Consider the following 22629-nt stretch of genomic DNA (forward strand, 5'->3'; position numbering starts at 1 on the left):
AAGATGGACCTCTCCTATGATGGCGACCTCGGCCTGCTGTGCTAAGTCATTGGTTGCATTGCATTCAGATGACCAGACGGCAGTGAGCTTCACATGTAAACCAACTTTCTCTTCATTGTCGTTTTTCCTAGAAATACAGCTGAAATCAAAGCACAGCCATTGCTTGTGGAGATTTTGTCAGGCGATGTCACTGTTATAAAAACGGTGGCTGCTGGTTGGTGTAGCCTGAATGTGCTGCATTTCAGTCACTATTTCAAACTTATACCGTTGTCTAAATAACAAAAACGTTTATAAAAACATGTAAATGTCTTTATTGGGAGCCAATCTTTTTTTAAAATGCCCTATATGGGAGTGTTTGAAGAGACTAAGATATAAGCCAATAAACATTAGAATTGACACCAGCTTACAGTTGTAACATTTTTAGACCATATCACCCAACTATTAGATCAGGCTAAGTTAGTTTAATTGGTGTTGATAAAAAAAAGTAGCTTCAATATGGTGGTGAAAACTTTCTGAATTATGAAGAACCAACTGCTGCTAAAGAGTCAACAACCGGTATGCAGACCCCATCACTTGTTTCAGAACATACCAATGTTCTGAAACAAGCTAGCTGCTATTCTTTATCTGCCATATGGCCTTTTGTTTACAAAATGAGTTGCTCTTTGCAGATGCCTCAGCTGGGCCTGTCTTAAATGTGGCAGAAGTTGGACAGTTTCTGTGCAGTAGGAACGTTTGAATAGTCACACTGCAATATTTATAGCTGTTTTAATGCATTGTGCAGATGACTTTCTCCGTTACTATATCACGGAGTACAGGCTTGGTTTGTAATCTTGAGAGTTCGTGCCAAAATCTTTGTAACTACGGTTTTAGTGAAAGACCAGTTTGGCCACTGCTAACCGAAGATAATTGTTGGACGGAACAAAACTTTACTTTTTCAGTTCATGTTTTGCCCAATAAAAGCTGATTTTATGCTGATAATTTGACAGTAAATGAGACGAACATCTCTGCTAGCCTGTGTAAAGTTCCCGGCACATTTTCTTTCCCATTATTGCTGAATTTTCGACTGCCTCTTTTCAACAACATCTTTCAGCTGACGTTTGCAGTTAAGTAGCTGCAGGCAGAGCATGCAAATATGTTGTCTTGTGGGATTAAGGTTTTTCCTTGCTAATGAGTTGGTTTAATTATTTCCCTCCACCATCTTTTCTTCATCCCCCACCCCCTTGCCAGCGGTATGATTTAATTTTGACCATTATAGCAGTGCTCCATTTCACCAGCAGCTGTCTGTACTTTTCATTCAGTTTATACCGACACAGGCTAAAGATAATGACCTCGGATATTTCTGAATGATTGAGAGTGAATGGTGGGTAGTGACTCCTCAGACTGTCTACCGTGACATAGTCTAGAGGACAGGTCTATGAGATTTTTTTTTAAACAAAACAAACCAAAAAAGAACTTGTAAATGTATTTATTTTGATGTGTAATTATAGCGGAGCGCTGTTGTATAAAGTGACATCCTAGCTGATCCAAGCAGCCCTTTAAACAGCTGGGCTTCTTGCATGCCCTGGTTTGGGTGTCATTGCAATTATACTGTTACACGGAGGCAGAGAGCAAAGAAGATGTGTGGGAGAGAGAGTGAGAATCCACACAAAAGGGAGGGCTGGAGGATAAGGGAGCGGTGCAAACTGTGCGCATGAAAGCATAGGAGCAGTAGGGAGAGAGCGAGGCAGCTTGCAAACAAGGTGTTCTGTTTCATTGTTGTTCTTGTGCTTCATTCAGAAAAAGAAAGGGGCAGTCAAAATAGACTTTTCTGACTATTCTCTTAAAATTCATGAAGAAAGCACAGCTAGTAGACTCACAGGCGTGAAGGGAACACACCAAGCATGAAGATGAAGAAGAGTACCATGAGCCGAAGATAGTGGCAGACCTGAACACTCTTGAAACTCAATTTACTTGCTGCAGGAAATGGACTTCATTCATTTTGCAACATGATGAGGTAAAATAATTGACAGCATGGTCTCGATCCAGAGCTGCTTCTGCTGCCTGTTCTCGTCAGTGATTTGCTCCTATTAGTGAGGCTCCTGATCCGACTTTGCTGGAGATTCACAAAGCTGTACTCTAAATACGGTTAATGCTATGCTTTATATATGCATGTCTGTCTTGCTATTGGAGTTTTTAATTTTTTAGCTGTAATTTTGGTTTAACTCGCAGTTATTGCCACTGTTGTAATCAGCAGATTTAACTATTGTTCTTTGTAAAGTTTGTAGTTCTTAATGTCTGTGTAACAGAGCAACAATTATAATAGGACTTACTTGATGATAGTTTCATATAACATGTGTACCATTTCTATTTGTATAAGTGCAACTAAATTGAATCAGTGTGCCAAAATTGGAACGGCAATCATGTTTGGTTTTGCACAGAAGTATAGGCTGTTGCTGCATGTTACGAGTGGTGACTTTAATGATGGTTAAGCTGGGATAACAAGGAATTCCCTTCCACTGTCCCCAAATGGGAGGGTGGAGATGTCCTGGTGGGGATGGAGAGTCACCTTGGAAGTAGGCATTACTCAATTTATTTTTTATGAGGGAAGGAAGGTATGCAAGGGGGAAGGGCAACCTGACAGACCGCATAATGTGTAATACAAGTCCTGTGTTTAAACGTGCTGAAAGGTGTCATCATTGTCCCTCTTGACTTGAGGCTGAGATCACCCAGAGTCATGGGTTGAGATTAAAATAGTTTATTGAAATATCTTTGATCGATAAATGCAATTCAAATTTATACCCGTATATGTCAGTGTGTTCACTTGCTATTTGAGGAACACTGTGTGCTGGAACAGAGAGAAGGTGAGAGAGAGAGAAGCAGCAGAAGTGTGAGAGAAAGCACAACAACAGAGCACTCTTGAATAAAAAATCTGCCGCTATAAATAGCAAGCCATCCTCATGGCTCGAGCACTGATTCAGGTTTGAAGAACCTGTCTTTTCCCTGTTCTTTACTGGTCTGATGGTAATGGCCTGATGGTAATGGCCTTGCAGATTCAGGCCCACAATCCTCCTTATACAACTTTCTCCCTTTATTCCTTTTATTAAAAATTTGTTTTTTTTGTTCACTGGGCTCAAATCTGTTTTGTGTGAGATATGACCTGTTTACATAATGATTGCCACCGTATGCATGTGTATGCATTTCTTAGATCTACATGTATCTGTGTCTTAAATTATTTTGTCTACTCAGTTAGCTTGATGTTGTTAAAAGGATTACGATTCTATGATTCTATTATCTTGTCATTTAGAAATAGAAGACCAGATGTAATTGATTAAAGCTTGGTACTTGGCTTTGATTGACATGATCAAGTCCATCCCTTCATGTTTAGAAATTGTTTGTGTGCACATTTATGCCTATGGGCTCAACCCCTGAGTAGTTGCTGCTGTAGTTGCCTGAAAGTCAGAAGGATCACACTTTCTTGTCTTTTTTTTTTTTTTTAAGTACTTAGATTTATAAATGCATTGTAGTGTATTTGTGATATTGTGTGCTCAGAAATGAAAAACTGTTGCAGTTGCAGATATGGTGTGCATAAATTAGAGTTTTGATGAAGGATTTTTCTTTTTTTGTTGCTAGAAGGAACACGCGTTTGTTATTCCCAGGGTCTGTTGAACCCTGTATTGTATGTCTAAAAAGATAAAAGAAAAAAACAGGCTCTAAACTGCTTTAGGACTTTTTAAACTACATATTTGTCTTATGCTCAGACTAGTGATAATACACTTGAAGTTCTAGATGTACAGAAAGCAAAAATGGTCGATTAAGAAGTCTTTAAAGTCAGTAGATGGCCTTAAAAATTTTTAAAACATGCTGGTTGTTTAGGAGTGTTTTATTTCCGATATAATTAGAAGGTTGTGAGGATGGATGTGGAGTTTTAGGTACAGAGGCAAAAAAAAAAGGGAATAAGATTAATTACAATTTTTAAGTAGGCAGAGGTACGAGGGACTGTTTGGCTTTTACGGGTAAACAGATGGCGCGGCACAGCACATCGCTGACCTGCCACTGCTGTCAGGTCTGCTACGTGATCTAAAGACTAGCTCCCATGTGCAGTTTCTCTAATTAACACTGCCTCTTAATCTGAGCTGGTGCTGCAGTGTTGGCAGTGCCGTGCACACTCTCACACATGAACCAAATGAGTGTGAAGCCTGTACGAATTTAACATTAATTCATTTTCCATATTTAACTTATCCTAGTCAGGGTCGAGGGAAGGCTGGAACCCATCCCAGCCGAAACCCTGGAGACATCACCAGGCCATCAAAAGGGCATCACTGAGACAAATGAGACAAATGCCCATCCATGCTAACATTCACATCTGCAGTTTAAAATCACCAGTTAACCTTTCGTGGCGGTTTTTGAATCGCAGAAAGTTCCCAGCAGAAATTCAAACCAGGAACCTTCTTGCTGTCAGGAAACGGCAGTAATTTCCACACCCAACTTTAACTGTGAGAGCTTATTTGAATTGTCTCAAATTAACATGTGTAGAGTAAGCATTTTTATCAAGAACAAATGACATTTTGGTTGAATTTGTCAGTGACAGCACAAACGTATATTGGTGACTAGATTCGGATCTGTACAAATTCATTCAAGTATATCATATTGGCTCAGGAAAGCTTACTTGTCTATACAGTATGCAAGTAATTTAGTTCTACAGCTTGTACAGCGAGTAATGGGCCTTTTATCCGATCTTAGTTTTCTAATTGAAAACAGTGTTTCAAGGATCATTACTGTTTTCTGATTCATGTTTTAATCTTAATGCAGAAAGTACAGGGGCCACATTTTATCCATATGTGCTAAAATGTTCTTTCTATTCTAGTACTGTATGTTTTGATAGATAGAGATGGATACATATCTTAGTTTGTTAAACATTGTGCTGTGTGTGTCTAACCTGTGGCCCTTTGTATGTTGACATGACACTAGAAAAACTAATTGTTTGTCCAACCAAAGCCAGACTTTTAAAATGCATGTCAACATGTTTGTCCGTGCATTGCAAAGCCCAGGTAACACCCAGATAATGTGGTTGGAGGATCAAATCGTTTTTGCGTGTATACGCTCAACTAGACTGAAATGGACCTTGGCGTTTTGTACATAAATAGAGAGTAAGTGTAAATGGATACAGCCAAATTTCCAGAAAAGCTTAGCTTTTTCTGTTGTTAGACAACTAAATGCATCAGAAATAATGTTTGAAAATCAGATTACATGTCAACTCATGGTTGCTTGACATATTTCCAGACTGTCACTTAGTTCCAGTAAAATCTGTATTAAATAGATGCAGCCTCATCTGACAAGATCACCATTCAAGTAATTTAAAGACGACATTTGTGCAGTGAATTTGGCCATTTTTACATGTACAGTGATCTCCCACACAGGAGGTTACAATGGGGGATGAACTGTGCCCAATAACTCAATTCACCTCCTGTGCGTGCGGATATAACCGTACTGACTGTGGCCTATGGGGTTTGATATTTAGCTAGCTGGGAGTTTGGAATGTAATAAAGGGACACTTGTCATACACCAAGCTGGCTTTCATTTAGCTGTATGAATTTTTGAATGACAGTTGTACATTATATTAATGTATTGTCATCGACATATCATCATGCACAATTTCTGAATCATGAAAGACTGCTTGGACTAAATTAAATGATCAAGTACGGCTCTTTTTCATGTTTGATATTTCAACTTGAAATAGTAAGACGAGCATATATGTGTATTAAGGGGGGGGGCTGCATTCCACTTCTGCTCCTGTGCATGATGTGCAAGTAGAATGCAGCCCTCATTAATACATCCGAGCTTAACACCATGTATAGACGTATTTGTTGATATATCGAAGCCATATAATCATTTGAATATTCAGCGATGATGTTGCATGTCAATGTTTTCCTAATACTGTATAACCCTAATGACCATCATCGTAGCCTAACTGATAACGTTTTGTGTTGGCCAAATTGCCTGGATCCCCCTTCTGGGTTAGGCTGACTGAAAACACTTGAGCTTAGATCGGTGTTGTGGCATGGGAACCTAGAAAAACAAAGTGTTTGTGAAGGAAAACGGTCTCCATTTGGACTGATGACTTTAACATTTCGAGGCCATAACTTAATGTTTTGACCCCGGAATAGTTTGGCTTTCTTAAACACAGTTTTGTTTGAGACTCCATAATCCATTTTCAGACAACAGCTGTTATGTGATTGCAGCTATTTTTACATGTAAAATGATCACTTGAAGAGAAATGTAGGAGAGTCTGTAGTCTTCTTTTTTTCTCACACTGCCTCCATCTGAGTAATAGCTGAGTAGCTTGTTTGGCAACAGTGAGGTGAACTGAATCTTGACATTCATTGCTGTGAGAGGGATCTTAGATGTGCATGTAGAGAAGATGGTGTTCATCAAAATAAAATTAAATAAAGTATCAGCATCCAAAAGAAATATCCTACCTAAACATAACTTTGTTTAAAAAGAAAGAGATGGTAATACAAGGGGCTGCCTTGGTGTGGCTGTTGTGCCACAGACATGCTTATTTTTTACCATCATCATGTCCATCAGCTATCGACAATGGATCGTAGCATTGACTGTTAACATTTTCATCAATCTAAAGTTCTTTTCTAAAAGCTTGAATAAAATGTCAAAGTGGAAAACCCAGCCCGTGAGACTGGATAGATTCAATGTTGAAATAATTAAAGGATTTTTTTTTTAACTTTTTCATCATGTTAACTCTGGTTAACAGAGTTGTCTGCAGAGACAATATTCCAGGCAGTAATTGTAAGGCAAATTGTCCTTGAGAGTGTGTCGCTAGCATCTTTCGCTTAATCTTTTTAAGCCGGGATGGGTGAACCTTCATCGCACATCGTGTCATATGTGAAAGTACAGTGGCGGAAGGGGGTTTGAAGTTAATCCACCTCTGATATGCCTCTGAGCTGGCAAGGGAAGGTAGTGATGGAGTCGAAAAGTCCCACCTTGTATGTGCCAGCATCTGATTTTGCAATACTGGGTTGATGTGTGAAAGGACTCTTCTATACAGGGCTCTGCGTAGCTTATGTGAATAATGAGGAGGAACAGCGAGTTAACGAAGATGTCTTAGGATATGTGAAAGAGGATACCGTTTCTCATCTATTTAATGATGCAGGAGTGGAATCACTGTCCTTTATTAGGTTTCACCAAAGTTTGAGTTACCTCAAATGTCAAGTGTGCAGTTGTTTACCAACTGATATCAGCTAGCTTTTACACAGAAAGCTACTTCTTAACCTTACATGTTACATATACACATCTATGATTAAAGGGCATTCATTTGTTTCTATCTATCTCTTTGGACCTACTAACTTAATCTGGACATCTGCCTTTGTGTCTGTGATTTCAGTCTGTTTAATTTAAGATTAGATCATCTCTGCTCTCATCAAGATGGAGTAGAACAGAACTGTCTGCAGTTAGACGGGGGGTTATGGAAGTCTTTGTCAGTAACTGAATGTTTGTAAATGACTCACATTTGGATCACTTTGAAAGCCCCAAAGTGTCTGTGTGCCTCAGTGGACATATGCGAGCAATGTTTAGTCATATGTGCGTGTGTTTTTTTTTTTTTTTTTTTCCTTGTGTCTGTGCAGTTGAGTTGGGTTGTCCAGGCTTCAAGTAGCCCACATTATTGTGTGTGTGTGTGTGTCTGTCTGCTGTTTTATTTTTCTATATGTGAGTACCTAATGAAAAATACTCTGGGCCTTGTAATTAGGTAAAGGAGGGGGTCGTGAGAGTGGAAAGGAAAGAAAAATATGGGGGTGTTGAGGGATATGTTGAGGGATATGGCAGCTTTTCTCTTGGTGACAGAGCCTGTTGCCATGGAGCTGATTCTCCCATTGGTGGAAGTCTGGTCCAATCATAACAGTGCAGATTGTTTCATCATTGAGAAGTTTTTCCTCTCTTCCTGTCTCACTGTCCACTCGTTGCTCCTGCATCTTTCTCTCCTCTCCTTTCATCCCTATCTCTCTTTCACACTCTTCCTCTGCTCCCTTCTTCTCACTAGGAGAAGCTGATAAATTACATAAGGTTTATAATGAGAGCGGTAGTTGCCACCCAATTTCACTCTGACATAGTTACATCAGTAACTCAGGCATAGCAAGCGGAATCTTCCACAACTTTCCTTATAGTGCTGGAGACGAGATAACCCCACAGTTCACGATACACAAAATCGATTTTTTTTTTTTTTTTTTTTGAGCAGTGAAGAAATGTCATTATTTTGAATGATGCTTGTAACTGTCCATAACATTGAATGTTTTCCAGATGCCCATTTTATGGACAATGTCATTAGTAGGTAATGTTTCATTGTTGTCTCAAAATATTTGTTTAATAGTTTATCTCAGCACTGGGATCAGATCTTGTTTTCAACATCACTAGTTAGGCTTTGTGATCGGGACCTTTTCTAAACTTCTCCCTTTAGTTGTTCTTCAGAAACATTTTCTTTGATGCCCATTGTTCTCATATTAGATAAAATTTTCCCTTCACTTGTTTGGGCACTGTTAAAATGCGCTTTTATCTGTAAATGCTTTGATTGATTGAGTGATTGGTTAATGATTGAAATCATCAGTTTTCTCATTTTTATTGGTGCCGATTCTGTGCAGATCGTGTGTGTTCTTCCTGAATCATCAATTACAATGCTTCCGCTTCAAGAAACTCCACTGATTAATAAGCCATCAGCGAAACCTCGTTAAAACACAGACAGCAATCCAGCCACATTTATTTGGGGAGCTACAGCCCAGTATTAATTGCAGACCACCTAAACAGTACAATGCAGAAGATCAATATCAGAATTAATAGAATTAATATTTTCTTTATTTCTTTTGTGAGATTTGGAAGTGGTCCTCCTGTGCAGCTTTTTAAATCTTATTTTGACAATCAATATTTTATTATGAACACAATTAAATATTGTATATATTGAATATAATATAGTAAAAAAATAATGTTTGGGCATGCTGTCAGTTATTAACTGAAAGAAAGAAAATGGGTATCAACCAGAATTGAAATTGAAGGGTCAGACTAACCCTAACCCCCAAAAAAGATGGAATCATACAAAGACGAGACAGCTTTTCTGCAGCTTCACATTAGCTGTTTGCATTGCTGAACGACTGCGTCGCGGCTGCGTGTGTGCTATCACACCGCCAACACTGCAGCGGCGCATCAACTGCTCGCACTTTGCGGTGAATTGTCAATCCATGGTTCATTTCACAAAAAGTGGTCAAAAAAAGACATTTAGTTGTGTAACAATGATAACATTTTTCAGACACTCTTTACTCTTTATTTCTTTTTTTTTTGTATCAGATTGTACAATTTAAAAGCGTAACAAGACTATTTCGTGACATCTATTTACTGGCAGATTTAGTAACAATAGTTAATAGGAAGAGGCCGATAGCTGTTCAATTGACTTGATTAGAAAAAAAAGCTTTTGGTAGAGAAATGATTACCCTCAGTCTCCTGTTTTATTAATTCCAATAATCAGCAAGCAAGTTGCTCATAAAGAGCGTTTAAACAGTTTACTGTTCTGCTTGAATAAGAAGTTTGATTTACTTATACATTATCCAGGTGCACAATGTCAAGTCGAGCCTAAACTGATGTTCATATTTTGTGGATGCAAGGATAACAAAGAAGAATTGATGAGAAGAAAAGTAATATAATGGGGGAAAGTAGAGGCCAGTGAGCAAAGAGGAAAAGTTAGACCGGTTGCTAGGCAACAGCAAAAAGAAGGGAAGCTGTGAGACAGTTTGAGCAGCTTTGTATCATGCGAGATATCCACGAAAATATCAGGAAGAGTCACTGGTTCACACCACCGCAGCTGAGGAGAAGTCTCAGTGCACGTGACCTTAAACACACGTGCACGCTCGGAGAATTTACTTGACAGCCTTGGCAGAAGAAATGCACATGTTGCTCTGTAACTATATGCTGGTATGTTTACCTTACTGTCTCTTTAGCCATTTGTTTTTTACAGAGGGAATTTTGTGTTTGTGGAGGGATGGAGCGTGTGAATGTAGGTTGTTGTGGATGAGAGATGACATTTGCAATACACATCTGTTTTGATAAGTCTGCTAATTAGATATGTGCTACTTATTGATTTATGTATTTAACAATAAGCAAGCAGCCTCGTGAAGCTACTTCCTAGGTCTTTTCTTGGTGGTTGCAAAGCATGCAAGTCTGATAAAAGTGTCAGGTTTTTAGAGATTGAACAGAAAATAACAGAAAAAAGTTACACAACATTGACTTAACATTTGGAGCTTCCATGCAAACCTGATGTCTGTCTGTCTGTCTGTCTGTCTCTGTGTGGCTGGCAGAGGCTACACAGTCATTGGCTTCTGTGGGAGTCAGATTCCATAGATTTCAATAAATAATCCTGAAGGCACTGATTATTCTGTGAAACTGTTTAATCGTCATCAGAGAGTGAACACCATGAAAAATTGATACCGAAAAAAACCCTTTTGAAACTAGGTTTGTAGTTACAGTGTAATAATAATAAATAAGTCTCATAAGTGATTTAAGGTATTTTCCTTTTGTTTACTTATTGACTATCAAAAGTGATTTCATGACTCTTATTTACTTGTTTAATTTTGGCCCACATAGAATTCAATACTTTTTTTTCCATCACCCACATTCCTACTTTCCTACACTCATCAATAATGCAGCTAAGATCGGAATCCCCTCTCTTGTTGCTGGAATGCTTTTATTATGCAGAAGAGGCTGTCATTTACTGGGCCAGCAAGTCATCCACCTCCGCCTTCTTTTGTACTCTGAATTATTCTCTCCATACACCTTTTGTATGCTGTTCTTCCCTTGGCAGCAAAGAACTATAGAGAAGTTATAACTAGTTGGAGAAGCAGAAGTAGAGAGCTACAGAAAGGCAGGTAGGTAGGTAACTAAGGGAGGGAGAGGAAGGAACGAAGGAGAGAATGAGTCATAGCTCGTCCCACAGGACTGAGTGGGCTGGCTGAGTGGAGGAGGATGGCGTCAGCAGCAGGCCTGACAATTTAAGAAGACACATTAAAAGAGGAAGAAAGAGAGGGAGAGAAAAAGCTAACATTTAGTAGTGGGTGGATAGAGAGAGGTATTGATAGGAGGGGTTGATGTAGAGGGGGTGGATGGCAGGATGGGGTATTCTCATAGCATTGAGAAGAAAACAACTGATGGGAGCAGGGAGGATGGACAGAATGAAATATAGATGGAAGAAGAGAAACCCTGTCTTCCGGTGCGTTTGACGATTCCTTTGTGTTTTGTGACTGCTGCTGTCCTTATTTACCCTAAATATATTTTAGAAAGAAGAAAAGAATGTTGATGGTTTTTGGCTACTGATGCATCTATATTTTAAGTGAGGATAGACTCTGCCCTATTGCAAATGTACCTGGACTCTTCTTCAGTCCTTAGTGCTCTGCCAGCCACCTCTTCCCTGCCCTGTTTGAAACTGTGTGCAACCAACGCAAAGGGGAATCCTCTCTGACATAGACGAGCACTGGTGCGCACTCGCTGCGAGGGCTGCTGATATATAATACGTGCGGGGCACTGAGCTTGCACAAACTCTGCCATTACAACACACACACCGGTCTCCACTCTGTGAAGACATAACCTGACTGCCTTTAAGGAAATGAGTTCTCTCTGACGTCAAATGGGCGAGGTGCGCCGCTGAATACAGAGGAGCTGAATTGGGTCGAGCTGCCTGTGTGTCTCTCCCACTCCCTTCTGTGGGTTTGTACGTGCATGCTCACTCCTGTTTGCAGCGTTCGGCGCCTCCATTCACCATTCTACTCATCTCTCATTCAGCCTCTGCAGAGAAAATAGAGAGGCAGGTTTGCCGTGCATGCTTCTCCATTGCAAAATCCGAAGCAACTCAGTGAATGAAATGTTTAATCGGAGTAGCGGCTCTTAAGTAGCGAGCAGGAAAATATAATATGCAATGCTTTTTCTACGTTCATTTTCACCCTGGCTGGTTCTTAAATAGAATCGGGATTAACCAGACAGTTAGGCAGAAAAATCTGACCCTTTTTTCTTTATTACCACAGCACCATGTCATTAATTTTATTTCAATTATTTGTCTGTTACTCTTATTTGTTTTAATTGTTGTGAATTTGTGTGTAGAAGGACATTTGGTCAAATGTTCCTTCACCTGATAACTTAATCAGTTGTTTAGACTCAACATAGACAAACTCTCCACTCTTGCCAGCTGCTATGCGGAAGAATTCCTCTGATTTCTCTGGCTTGCCCTGCTTCTAACCATTGGTAAGATGGTGACCCAACTTGACCCGGACAGCTAATTTTGACAGAGAGCTCATACTGGCATGGGATATATTATTAGGCCAAGCCACTATTGGAAGCGGTCATTAGCATTATGTCTGCCTTAATACACACAGTGGTGACCAGACGATAACTCTGTTAGTCTCTTTCACCACTAGCCTCCTCGCTCATTTAACTCGGGGCTCCTTTCAATAATCACTCTTGATGTGGTAACCTGACCCAGTGGGAAGGAAGGTGTATGACGTATATGCTTCAGCTGGTTGTCTGTCAGCAGGAGGGCTCATTGAAGTGAGTAAGGCCAGGAATACACATGCTGCAGATTGGTAGATGGGGTGGGTTAAGTTTTGTTTCATGTAGTCAGTGAGCATGATGTTTGTGGCTAAAGCTTCAGGACAGAAGAGTTGAATCAATACTAACTTACTACTCAATACTAAGAAAGTGACTGAAGACAATGTAAATGTGGTTGACTATTCATATTACTTAATTAACTAGCTTAGTGATAATTCAGACTAACATGCAGAGCATGGCGATATCTGTTAGATTTTGAATGTAATGAAAGTTGCGTGCCAGAGTTTTGGAGAAAGGAGCATTCTAAGGCAACAAGGACAGCACCTCTATTACTGTAGTATGTGGTTTTGAGGCCTGTTTGATGTGGATAGCTCTTGCTATGATATAACTGGCACAAGTCCTCTGAAAAAATTGCCCTGCTGCATATCTGCAGATTGATGCTGATGCAGGTAACCACCACAGAGATGTCACCATCAGGCCCACCAACACACTGACTGAGCTGGGACACAGCAGGCATAAATTGGAGCTGCTGCTGGTACTGTAGTTGCTGAATCTACTGTGTACAACCCATATTCACTAGGGTGCTTGTGTTACTTTCTAATTATGGATGGATTTGCCTTTTACTGTTGACCTAGTGTTCTTGTGTCTGGATAACATTTTGTGTCTTTTTCACAGACTAATTACAATTGTGGTGCCACGGACAGTACCGGTAATGGTGTAAGGGGATAGCTATGATACTTAAATTTCAAAATGGAGCATGTTGGACTACTAAAACATTGATGCCATTTTCCTACATTAGCAGAGCAACAATGATAATGTATATTGTAGATGAGTTGTTGGAAAGTTTAGGATTTGTCTGGTGTTACACCCAAGCAGTCACCCAAGCAGTTGCTGTCAGAGGTCTAATTATGTTGATCTACTTGACTTAAAAACTAGAAATTGTAGAGCCCAAACCCCACCTTGAACTTTTTGTTTGGACACAAGTCTATCAGCTGAGTGTCTTGCTGGTAGGAATAACCTTGAATAAACAGACACTGTTATTTTTTTCACATTAATCTTTCTCACACAACCCTTAATTTAACTGATATTTTCCAAAACGTTCACAAGTCAGAGTCCCAAAATGGGGCATTTGGGCCATTTATTTCTAAATGCATTTTTGTCTTGCAAGCACTAAGAATTGTGGCCATACAGACAAGTTGAACGTTTTAATCTTTCTAAATGATTATTTCTGCATTTCTTTTGTTACTCTGGTAAACTGAACAAAGACTGATTCTTGACATCATAACTGGTACACACCAAATTGCGTCTTTTTTTTTGCCACACCCCTAATTGCTTGCGCTTCCTCATCTTCTTTGTCCTGAGCAGTGATTGAAGCTTTTGTTGATCCACGGACATCAGCCTCGTACAGGGGGACTGAGAATAAGCTTCCTGCTGTCTTGACGACAGTAGGGAAACAGAAAGACAGTTTCAGAGTTTCCATGCGTGATGTTATAATCGGTTGAAGAAAATATGAAATTGGTGTGTTACACCTGGGTCTTGTGTTCCCTACCAACGGCTGACTGGAGCCGATTTAAAACCTGTGGGAAACCGCAGCCATCCGAGGACTGAGTGCCGATTAAACATTTTAAAAAGGTCTACATGGGAGCAAAGGAATTGTTCCCTCCATTGTAGCCTTCTATCATTCATTTGTTGCTCCGCTTTTTGTTACACTTTTAGATTGCGCAACCTAATGCAAAGATATGTCTCTCAGAAAAGTGTCTGAGAATCTTGAATGGTCTCTTCCAAGTTTTGGAGAATGCATCCAAAATCTAGTTTCCACTCCTGGATGATATTACATTTTGAATGTGTTGTTGGTCTAAGCAACTGGAGACAGGACAAGAGGCTTTGTCAGTTCAGCCACAGTATTTTTGACCTCTTAGTACTTAATATACGATGACTTTGATAATTGAGAACCCATATTGCTGTATCAAACTCTTAATACTTCTTTTTTCTAACAGGAGTAATAGTATATCCTTTCTCTCACCTTTTTGTTTTCACTATTCTCTGTTTGTCTCTTTGTATTTCTCTTGAACACTGCAATTCATGTATTTATTTTTGATATCATTCTTTCCTTCTCACTTTACTCACTAAACACAATGCCAGGGGTTGAAAATGACGTTGTCATCTCCATGGCAACCCCGTGGGCCGGATTGTGTGTGTGTGTGTGTGTGTGTGTGTGTCTGTTGAAAGAAGCTGGGGGAAGTGTTGACGACCAAACTGAGGGGGAATCAGAGGAGGAGTAGACGATTGGTAAAGCTGCTTTATTCATAAGTACCCTTATACTGATTCTGATTCTTAGCTTTTTGGGAAGCCCCTCCCTTTCATTAATCCAGGACTGTCTACTCGGACACAATATTTAAGATAGACTTTTATTGTCACCTTGTATTCCAAAACCCTTTTCTCCATTTGTGAAAGAACACACTGTAAGTTTCTTAGCTGGCAAAGAGAGAGGACTATTTTGAAATGAATGAGTCAGACCTACATTACGGTGTGGCTGTGTTCTGTGCCGCTGTCTGGCAGGTTTCTGCAAGCAGAGTGAGGTTGGGGCATGTGGGTGTCCTGGTCAGTGATGTAGTGTTGCTGCTGAGGCTGCAGACGATGCCTTTGCTGCTGCATTGCCTGGGTCTTTCCCACCCTGGGAATCCCTAACTCATTTGTTCCTTCATCTCATCTATTCTGCAGCACTACTCAGTGGCACCGACAGGGAGATGCATGAATGGCACTTGCCTGAGCTGCATTCATATATGGTCTCAGAAAGATTTCCCAACCCCTGAATTTGTGCTTGCTTGAGCTTTATTTCACCATTGCATTCTTGTATTCATGCAGGGCATTTTAGTTATTTTTATTTTTAATTTATTTCAGCAATATTATTATTTAATAATTTATTAAATTTTTCTCCTTCAAAATACAGACTTGCAACACAGATATTTGATGGAGACTGTGTGCTTACAAGACACTGGGTTGTTTTTAGATTTGTGTCATGCTGGAAAAATGTGTTTATTCGTGTAAATTGAAAGAAGTACCGTAAGTGGAAGGAAGAGTTTAGTTGTGAGGAATACTGATGATTGTTGTATAATATATGCTGAAGTAAAGTTAATGTGTTGACACAAATCAGGCCAGACAAATGACCAATACAATCCAGTTTTAGTCCTGCTTTTCATTCTTAATTTCTGTGTGAGCTCCCAGTGTGTTGTTTCACCTCAGTAGCTTATTTGAGTATTTATTTGTTAAACAAATGTAAGAAAATTGTTAAAGGTGTCGGTACCTCTTAATAGTTCTTAACTATTACTATTACTTAAGAAGTGCACCTGTAATAAGAATTACACAGGACCTTCAGTTAAAAAGCAGTGATTTTCAGTGCTCGGTGTTGTTTTTTTTTTAACTGATCTATTTTGAATGAACAAGTACATTTAGATAAGATCATTTTCAAAAAGGACTGCTGGCCAAATTATAAAACACGCATTTTAAGCAATGAAAAAGACGGATAATGACTAGCTGAGCATTTGGGTGTTCTTTTTTTTTTTTTTTCTTAAACCAATGTGCCAGCAAGCTCTGAGCTCCCAGCTGCCCTCTCCCCCTCCCTGCCAGAATTAGCAGCAGCAGCAGCAGCAGCAGCAGCAGCGATGAGTCACACAGTGTGTGTGAAACATGACGTCATCCGTGTCTTCCTCTTCTGCTTTTGGTGTACAGGGCTCCTGACTGTAGGCAAGACCATGCTGCTGCAGTAAGCCAAAGGCAGAGAAGAGAGGCCCCAGACGACCTCTGAGGTGTCCCCCTACCCCCTTATCTGGCTGGCAAAGTGCTGCCTCTTCAGTTCAACTGACCACTGTAAATTTTGTAATCTTTTTCATGCTATTTTTTTTATTTTTGTTTTGTGCGTGTTGTTGTTAATGTTGCTCTACTAAACATGTGTTTTTAGGAGGAAATTGTGCCAATGTTGAGAAATGTTAACCTCAAAGTAATCGTTCATTTTTGTTGTTTTGGATTTTTACAAAATTGATCTAGAGGGGGGATTTTTTTCAGTTACTGCAGCACCACCACTTAGCCTCATATTGATATTTCAGACTGGATGAGAAATCCTATCTCCAACTTTTCAGTACTTCTAATTGATTATCAATCAGTTTTTGAACAATGTGAAAAAAGCTGTTTGGTGATTCGTGAGATTTGTCCTTTTGGGTACCATCGATTGATTGGAGCTGAGGTGTGTGTGTGCAGCACAGATGATGGGATACCATCAAATAAAGACAGTATTGCTACTTGAGTGATTGTGGAAATGGGTGTAAGGTTTAGTGTGAAACTTAACGTGGCACTTTATCTACAATTTTTTTACTTGATCAGAGCTTTAAAAGTCTCTAGCATCGGCTGTTTGTTTCAACAACACAAACACAAGAGATCTTTGTAGCAGAGCTTCAGAAGGCTAGAATATGATCACAGTTAACTCTTATCTCTATTTCATTACCAGTGGTGCTTGATTTATTTATAACAGTGCACATTTAGAAGCTGCTACAACACATGATTTTAAAAGAGCCTTTCTAAATGATAAATTACATAAATGAGTAAATGGGTCGCTAAAATTTTTGTTTTCATGTCAAAGATTATTCTTCATAATATGTATCAATTACAATGGAGCCAAAGTATCTGTTGACAATTGTTTATCTACATGAATAAATGTTTTACATTCAGAATGCTGTTGCTCATTTAGGAATATTTAGTAAAATTAATATGGTGAGGAGATATTTATGCATTAAATATGCATTTTCATAAAGTTTTAGTTTATCCTTCTTTTTTTGTGTGTGTCATTTCCCTACAGCCCCCTCCCCAAGGCAAAGGCTTGCTATGGATTGCGCTTCACCCCCTGCTGCAGCCCAGCCCAGCACACTACCTTAGTGGGTTCCTTTCATCTTTCTGCGTGTGGTTCCTGTCCAGCCTCCGTGTACAGACTCCAGCACAGATCTGGTACCACCTACAGGTATATGTCTTTGTTTCCTCTGCCATTATGTCACAGTCTAGAATTTTCCTCTCATCTCGCGTCTCCTTTCTCACAGTCACTCCTGGGTCCTCCACCCAACCCCCTCCCCACTCCACCCTCTCCCCCTTCCCTAAGAAGATGTCAATGAGCCTGACAACAGACATCCAGCAGGAGGGAGAGAGTGGGCTGCTTATTGAGCCCTGCAGTCGAGGCAAGACCTCCCCTCAGCCACAGGGTACCAAGGAAGGGACAGGAGAGGCCCCGGAGCCAGACGATGGCTCCCCACAGGACGCACAGGTAGCTGGAAGTGACTATTTGAAACCCAGTCAGAATGCTTGACCATTTCACATTTACATTTTGTGTTACAGACTTAGAACTGCAAAACTACCATCTTTATTTAGTAGTTGTGATAAAGCCTCCCCTTCTTTCTAGAGATGGACCTATATGTTTATTTCAGGACCAGTAGCATGACTGATACGATAACCAGTGTAACAAACATTACATGATAGATGGTCTCACATTTCACAAAAGTTTGTCATACTTGTTAAACAGGTGTTTTAGGAATTGTTCATACGGCCTCACTTATGGGGGGATATTTTTTTGCACAATAGGATGCCGAACATTGCTATCTTTTAGTTGAGTAAGAGATCATCATACCTCACTTTTGATCTCGGCTGAGTTCATCTTGTCTCTTCTATGTTAGATGAGCTTCGCCCTCGTGCAAACAGGCAACAGCTCGCAGATCAAAGAGAAGAAGAGAAAAACAGAGATCTTAAAACCAGATTTTGGGGGGTGCCCCGTGTCAGCAGCAACCTCCACATTAGCATATTTTATGTGAACAATAATTACGTCTTTCCTATCTGACAACGAGACGTTTGTACATATTTATTTGACTCTCACAAAACTGTTTACTGTGAGAATAATTTATTTAGACTTGGTTAATACTCATGGAGACTGTTAATGCTGATAAATACATTTTAGCTGCTTTTAAATGCAGTAGCAGAAACTTTGATTCAGCTCTGAACAATTATTTTTGATACATTGTTCTTTGTATTGTTTCAGAAAGAAAATAAACTAAATCAAAGTTTAGCATTTCCAGTATTTGTTGATAGGAGTCTCTTTTTGTGTTTAACTGAATCAAATCTTTTTTTATATCACTGAAAACACCGGTAATACATGTCTTATGCAGATTTCATTTGGACACTATTGTGAAAATGAGTAAACAAACAATTCTTTTTTGCAGAAACGGGCTCCAAACCACAGCCACGGCAGGAAAAGAGCCAAGGTAAGTCATTTATTTATTTACTCATTTCAACCTCAGAAAGCTGAGTCTGGTTTGCAAATTCAGTCAAATTACTTTATAATCCGGCACCTTAAAATAAATCTCCTTGCTGGTAAGTTGTGTAAGATGACCTTCCATTATTAACACTCTAATCCTCTCAACTACACTAAACTACCTTCTATATATCATTGGCTTACAATCTTAAACCTACTGAGAAGGTCATGAGTGAATCTGCTAGTGACCGCAGCAAGGCTATGAGATGAATGCACTATAACCAGTTAAATTTGATATGTATACGTATATTTGAGAAATAATGGGATAATTCAGGTCAGCTGAGTCATGGATGCAGTGTGTTAGTTATTTGGTGCACAGCAGAGCACCTTCATTGTCTAAAGTTATTTGTCTTTGAATCAAGAAATGCTTTGAGGCCTTAACTTGCTCATCATGCTTGTTTAAGAAAAAAAAAAAAAAGGGGGGTGAAATGGAAGTTATTTCTTGGAGTTGATCGCCCCTTCTTTTCTTTCTGCTCTTGGTTTTTCTTTACTGATAATTACTGAGTTCTCCAAAGAGTTTCCTGATCTGCAAGCATTGAATATACAGTGTACATATCAAACCGTTTCAAGTGATGTTTTTCTTTTAAAAACGGTTATATTTTTTTCTGTAAAAATCTTAAATAATATAATAGGCTTTATAGATAGTATTGGTGTCATCATTTTTCAGTCTAATGCCAAACTGAAGTTGGTACGGAGTCTGGCAGTATGTGAGGAGTCCTCTGGCCCGTTCCCCAATGATGGGCCTCCAGAATCGGTACCTTTCTTCTTCTATAACCAATTCCAATAACCTCAGTCTATAACCTGCATAGCTACCCCATTTTACAATCATTTGTAGTTAACAGTCTTTTTCTATAAATAACAATTCCTAAAGAGCTAAGCAACTTTTCAATTTAGTACAAGAAATGATAATAATGTTGACTATTTTCATAGTAATGGAATGTGATTTTCTAGGACATCATCCAGCTTCACATCAGCTGTCCATCAGACAAAGAGGAGGAAAAGTCCTCAAAGGATGAGTATGAAAATGAAGAGAAAGAGAAGAAGGACAAGGCTCCCCGAAAGATGTTGTCACGTGGTAAGAAACACAACAAAGCTTTGTGGTGGTTGTTATGGTTAACTACGACCAACATCATTTTGCATCCCTGTACTCCTTTAAGACTGGATAAAACAGATGTGTGTGTTGCCATTTTCACACATGATTATCAGACATGTTCAGGAAAATGTGCAGATGAATTGGTGCAGTCTTTTTCTGCTGTTGCTGTTTACACAAGCATTTCACAGCAAGAGACTTTCTTCTGGAGATGCGTTCTCCTGACTGGAATTACGAGGCAAGGGAGAACAGAGGGAATGGCTGTTTCTAACACACACAAGACAGCAAGTAATCCAGTGGTTATGCTTCGGAAATCGGCGTTTTTTTGCTTACGACATGTTAAGAATGGCAGATGAGGCTTCTTATCGTGTTGATATAGGTACTGTATGTATTCCCAATTGAAGGGCGCAAATGGAAGGTGGCATGCAGGTCAGCAGAAAGGACAATCACTCAACAGCTTTCACATACAGGCTTACTCACATAGTGGCTGCTCTGAAACATTTGTTGACAAGCTCATACATTATTTCACCTGTAATATGACTAGGTTGAGATTTTGCTAGAGAGCCAGGTGGCAAATCTGAAGAAGTCCAAGCAAATACTTTTGACAATTGCATTCTCACGGGCCACCTGGAACATCTCATGAACATTGTAGGACTTCAGCAGTCTCCAGGTCCATATGCAGTGTGCATGTTTCTCCCGCTCAAACTTGTCTTATTAATGGTGCCTTAGCTCGAGAGTCTGGAGAAACAGTCGGAGCCTAAAGTAATGTAAATCAGAAGCTGTGTTGTCATACTCTGGTATTAGACTTTATCCTTTCTAATCTGTAAAAGCTCGACTCAAATAAAGCACAGGTTTAATAACACTTGTCCTGCCGTGTCTTGCATTGATAGAATTTAAAAGCATTTTGTCATCTCTGTGCTGTTATAGTTCATTTATTATTGATACCCAAACTAGTAAAGTTTCAAACTAATTTCTTTAAAAAGACAGTGTGATCCCCTCCTCTTCATTTCTTAATTACCTACCTTATTGTCTCTCTGCTGGGCCCCTCTGGTGTCATTATACTGGGATCGGAGAGGGAATGGCTGGCCCAACTGCCTAGTGTTGTGGAAAATACTGGAAAATGATCCCCTGAGGAGTGTCTTGGTGTAATATCTGTGTGCCTGTGGCTGTACACATAGAGGAACAGCTAACTTGCATATCAGGCTATTTACTTCTCGTGTTTATCCCTCTTGAAAATCCTGGAATGTCATGGTGGGGTTTTCGGGTGCCATTTTAAGACCGACATGTCTAGCATGTGTCCCGGTTGTGTGCTCTTTCTGATTCCCTTTCACTTCAGAAAATGGTCTGGTATTATTTCAACCTTTTCCCTTCTTCCAACAGATTCCAGTCAGGAGTACACAGACTCCACGGGCATCGACGTTCATGAGTTTTTGGTCAACACACTGAAAAACAATCCCAGGTATGAGATTACAACCAAAAACTGTCTAAAAATAGTGTTTTATATGAGAAAACAACAGTAAACGATTGGTTAGATCCAGTATCATCTGTTCTTTTAATGGTTCATTGCATTAGATAGATTTGTAGGGATAAAATTAAGAAGTTAAATTGATCATGGCCCTACTTTTTATGATCGAACAAATTAGTATATTGCTTGGAAATATGCAGCATGCACTGATATGATGTGGAATCATCTAAAAATACCAAGAGCCACCATTGCAGGGCACAGTGTTGGAGCTAAAACATCCCCATTATAATATATGTGTGCTGGTATTAATGATATTAGCACATGGTATGAGTTTTTGCATTTGTTGTAAAGTAATATTGTTAAAGAAATGACAAGTCCTGACCTTCATCCTGTGTAGGCTTTACTTTGTATTCTTTTGTACCCCCTCCCAAAAGAAAATCAAACTTGAAAAGGAACTTGTCATAATGGCTCATAGTTGGCTTTCTTCACTTTTGTCGATCCTCACACTGATCTCCTTCTCGGTTTCCTCTTTTGGCTCATCAGGGATCGAATGATGCTGCTCAAACTTGAACAAGATATCCTGGAGTTCATTAACGACGACAAGTAAGCCATGGTCCTCATAACACTCACTCCTATTTAAATTTAGCCCTCCTATTTTCATTCCTTATTTATAGATTTCTGTGGTAATGAGATAAATATGTTGAGTTGCAGTTTACATATTTATCCCGTAGGGGCCAAGTTTCAGCTGAAGGCCTTTTTGTTTTGGACTTGTTCTCCTTTAATTAACATTGTAGCATTAGATTAAAGAGCTTTCACAAAAGAAGTGTATTTTGTTTTTATAGTGATACGTTAAATAGATAAATGGAATAAAATTAGCAGTTCTCTACAGTTCTTTGTTTAATTGCGCTGACTCTCTTTGGGGCACTTCCAGTAACCAGTATAAGAAGTTTCCTCAGATGACTTCTTATCACCGAATGCTGCTGCATCGCGTGGCCGCCTACTTTGGCATGGACCACAATGTGGATCAGACGGGCAAGGCTGTCATCATCAACAAGACGGGCAACACGCGCATGTGAGTGGTGTTCCTGACTAGTCAAGCGACCGAGAACATGAACCGGTTCAATCCGGATACATTGATTTAAGTTTTTGGGCTTTCTTCACATTGTACAT

At 39.5% G+C, this 22629-nt stretch overlaps 1 protein-coding gene across 14 annotated transcripts in view; it reads left to right on the forward strand.

Annotated features, from left to right (window-relative positions):
* The window catches only part of r3hdm2 (R3H domain containing 2), a 60436-nt gene that overhangs the window by 12890 nt on the left and 24917 nt on the right, over positions 1 to 22629 (forward strand). For 9 of the 14 annotated variants that reach the window (XM_075461461.1, XM_075461471.1, XM_075461467.1 and 6 more), the window contains exons 3-11: positions 16291 to 16428; positions 17411 to 17569; positions 17646 to 17866; positions 18813 to 18854; positions 19572 to 19658; positions 19856 to 19979; positions 21375 to 21453; positions 22003 to 22062; positions 22391 to 22531. In XM_075461461.1, the coding sequence (XP_075317576.1) occupies positions 17708 to 17866; positions 18813 to 18854; positions 19572 to 19658; positions 19856 to 19979; positions 21375 to 21453; positions 22003 to 22062; positions 22391 to 22531 (692 nt within the window). In that variant the 5' untranslated portion in view covers positions 16291 to 16428; positions 17411 to 17569; positions 17646 to 17707. Of the gene's footprint in view, positions 1 to 1628; positions 1994 to 11213; positions 11234 to 16290; positions 16429 to 17410; positions 17570 to 17645; positions 17867 to 18812; positions 18855 to 19571; positions 19659 to 19855; positions 19980 to 21374; positions 21454 to 22002; positions 22063 to 22390; positions 22532 to 22629 lie in introns of those variants that run through there. The other 5 variants (XM_075461463.1, XM_075461464.1, XM_075461465.1 and 2 more) reach the window with 5 other exon arrangements.

Source organism: Odontesthes bonariensis, chromosome 3 (assembly GCF_027942865.1).
Source record: "Odontesthes bonariensis isolate fOdoBon6 chromosome 3, fOdoBon6.hap1, whole genome shotgun sequence".
Classification (NCBI taxonomy): domain Eukaryota; kingdom Metazoa; phylum Chordata; class Actinopteri; order Atheriniformes; family Atherinopsidae; genus Odontesthes; species Odontesthes bonariensis.